We start from the raw sequence: 3,352 nt of genomic DNA on the forward strand, positions 1-3,352 counted from the left end.
AGTTTGGCTAAACCATCTCCATAATGACCCAGGATCTCGGCAGAAGATTTAGCAGGTGTTGGCCCAGGTGGAGAACATGAATCTAGAAGTGTTGAATGAAGCACTGACTTGGCTGCCATCGCCAGCGCCATCCCCTTCTCACATTTAGTGCAGGAGCAGTGTGCAGGTTGATGTTGAACCTGAAGCGTTGAGAGTAGCTCAGAGGTGGCTCTTCACCATGGCTCTTTACCAGTAGAACGATCTGGTGAGGAAAGTGGCGGCGCTGTTGAGCCAGCTCCCGCCTCCGTCCTCTTTGGCCCCGGCCCGAGACATGGCTTTACCCAGGTCTTTCTCTGGGCTCTCGTCCTCGGGTAGGTAGTCGGGCAGCTTGGAGTTCTCTTGGATAGCTGTGGTTGAAGTGCTGAGAGGGATCAGGACCTTAAAAAAAATGTGAAAGGTTTAGATAAGCCACTGCATTCATACAGGATTCATCCTTAATAATGGACAAAGGCAGACACACAGAGCTTCCGCAATACAAAGCCTGCACTACCTCTGACCGCTTTTACTTTCAACAGATAAGGAAATAATTCAAATTATGTAGTAACGTGATAGAGTTGTGATTACAGTTCCATGTCTAGAGAAGGCAATTTGATTTAAATGGAATCAGTGACAAAGGAGAGGACCTATGCTATAGGGGTCATTCACAGATTCACAAAGTTATGCCTGATATTTGGATAAGTGGTGGTGAGAGAAAAACATTCAAAGACAATGCCATGTTACTCAAAAATTAGATTATCAGTACTCAAAGTTTTACTTGTGTTAGGACTTATGTTATGCATCTACAGACAGTGTAAAAAGCTACACACCTCCTCCCCAGTCTCATTCTTCACCACCTGCTGTGCCTGCAGGATTTGAGTTGCAGCAATAGCAGTGGCCAGACTCTGGGCAGGGAGACAGAAAGTTAGCCTGCGGACGCTACAGAGGTTGAGTATGCAGTCACTTATGTGCTTTATCCTGAGGAAAACCTCAATTTGACACTACAACAGAAAACAACTTAACTGCTTATACAGATTAATAAACTTATAACACCTGTACCTTCTGTACCACTTACTATGGTTGGGCAAGATCAAGGTCGGATGGCATATCTGTTATATTAATATATTTGATGATAAATACTGGGGTATAGAAATTCTTAACATATGATTTTCCATCAAAAATAAAGACTTTCCCTCTTTCCATTATGGAGCCAACTTAGCAAACAGAAGATTAATTTGGAGGTACAAAATAAATAACTGGCCTGTTCTGACACAAGAGTAATACTAAATATATTTCAAAGTGGTCTGGCCAATGTTCTGTGTTTACATTCACGCTACTGTTAATAGATTGGTTAATTATACCTCCAAAACACTCTAGGGGGTGATTACAGAGTGGTGAAACAGACAAAGGAAACCCTTTCAAACTAAGCTAATCGGGCTAATAATAGACTATAATATACCTCTGTGGAAAGGTCAGAGCGGATGCGTACGGTGCACCTCTTTAGTGTCATTTGGAATGTGAAGCTGATGACCCCTTTGACCTTCAGTAAGGCTTCCTCACACATCCCTCGCCGGTCCTAACAAACACACACAAACAGTAGTTAGACCAATGTGCCCAAATATATCAAGTAGGAATTGTTTATACACTGTAGATTTGCATGTTACACAAATTTGCACGCACTGCTATGAAGTACAGGTTGATCAACAGACCACACATAAGGAAATTATTAGAATATTCAACTAACAACAGTTTATATTTCACAGAAACGGTCCCACATCCTCATACACCTTAACTAATCATCTTATCTGTAATCTAACACAAAACACTAATTCATCATGTTGATACCATTAGACTCTCTCTGTGAGACAGTCACACGAAAGATATATTACCACACAAAACAAGAGTTAAAGATGCAGTCTGCGATTCTGGCAAAAGGTTATAGTTTTTTTTTTTTTTAGATCAACAGCCAATCAAATTACACCCTTCCCATCCTTTCTCCTGAAACAACGTGTTGATTGGCTGGAATTGTTTATGGTTCAGCCTGAGCCACTATGTTTATTACCCATTTACAGAGCCAGATCTGTGTACTAAACACAAGACTTTTTGAGCGCACACACACTGAATGAAATTTGATAATAAATAAATTGGATTAGAAATGCGTTCTTCTATTTTAAACCACACTGACAGGCCCAGACAGAGGAAAACAAACACCACTGAAAATGGTCTCCAAGCACACACCATTCCCTCAAGCCCCTCAATGTGTAGGGTGACTGTTTTGGCCTTCTTGTTGGAGCTGTTGATGAAGAACTGAGATTTGTTTTTCCTCTGCTGCTGTCCTGGAGTTTTGAATGTTTCTGTGTTGATTGGAGAGCTCAGAACATCGTACACATCTTTGGCCAGGACAGTTATGTCATCCGTTAACCCCCCTCTAAAAAATTAAGAGAGAGAGACATGGTGAATGGGAAAGACATTACCACTGTTTCACACCTATCTAAAAAAAAAAAAACTTGAGGCAGAAAGAGAAACAGCAAAACCCTTTGTTCATTTTTCTACAGGGGAATGTAATAATGCAATAGCAAAACTGTAGATTGAGTTATAGCGTTAAGCAGAGCTGTACATTGTAAAGTAATGAAATAAAGTATAATCACATTAAGGAGGTGCATGACTTACTTCTCCATCAGGGTTTCCAAGCTCACCATCATGCCCAGCTCATTCTTCATGGTGCTGACATTTGATGACCATTCTGCTAGATAGCGTAGAGTCTAAGAATTGAGATAAACATTTATCACAAAACTTGCATAACAGTCAAACATGAGGTACAATATTCATACACTAACAGTATATTTGTTTGATTGGCTTTCCTATGAACTCCTGGATGAGAGAAAAGTTGAAACCTACCTGAAGAGTGGCGAGGAGGACATTGGAATCTTTATGGTCTAAAAACAGAACGAGACCGGGAAGACAACCCTGGTCCTGAACTATAGCCTCTCGGTTCTGGGGCTCGGAAGCGAGATCCCGCAATTGGGTTACCACTGCCAACGCATCCATCATTCTGCCGTCCTTACAAGATAAAACCTATAAGACCGTTATACCAACGTTAGTTAATCCATAATAATTAAGGTCTTGCAAAGAATGTTACTGTTCAAGACAACAAAACGGCATGGTTTTATTAAAGGTATTGCTATAAGTTAACGTTAGGTAACGTATTTAGGATACAATTGTTACAAACTATTATTTCCAGAATGTGAGCTTTAGCGAAAGACCTGATAACTCTGGACCTACTCTGGCTGCACAATATTGTTGCCATACATTTTTATAAGGCAACATTTACACTTGT

General features: G+C 40.6%; 1 protein-coding gene across 1 annotated transcript; it reads right to left on the reverse strand.

Annotated features, from left to right (window-relative positions):
• Positions 1 to 225: 225 nt before the first annotated feature.
• armc1l (armadillo repeat containing 1, like) lies at positions 226 to 3,066 on the reverse strand (the record flags this gene model as incomplete). Its single annotated transcript, XM_080860835.1, has 6 exons — positions 226 to 417; positions 846 to 920; positions 1,475 to 1,591; positions 2,254 to 2,443; positions 2,686 to 2,777; positions 2,914 to 3,066. The coding sequence occupies 6 exons, from the start codon at positions 3,064 to 3,066 to the stop codon at positions 226 to 228; spliced, it is 819 nt and encodes a 272-aa protein (XP_080716961.1).
• Between the last annotated feature and the right edge of the window lie 286 nt (positions 3,067 to 3,352).

Source organism: Sprattus sprattus (assembly GCF_963457725.1).
Source record: "Sprattus sprattus genome assembly, chromosome: 2".
In the NCBI taxonomy this organism is placed as follows: Eukaryota; Metazoa; Chordata; class Actinopteri; order Clupeiformes; family Clupeidae; genus Sprattus; species Sprattus sprattus.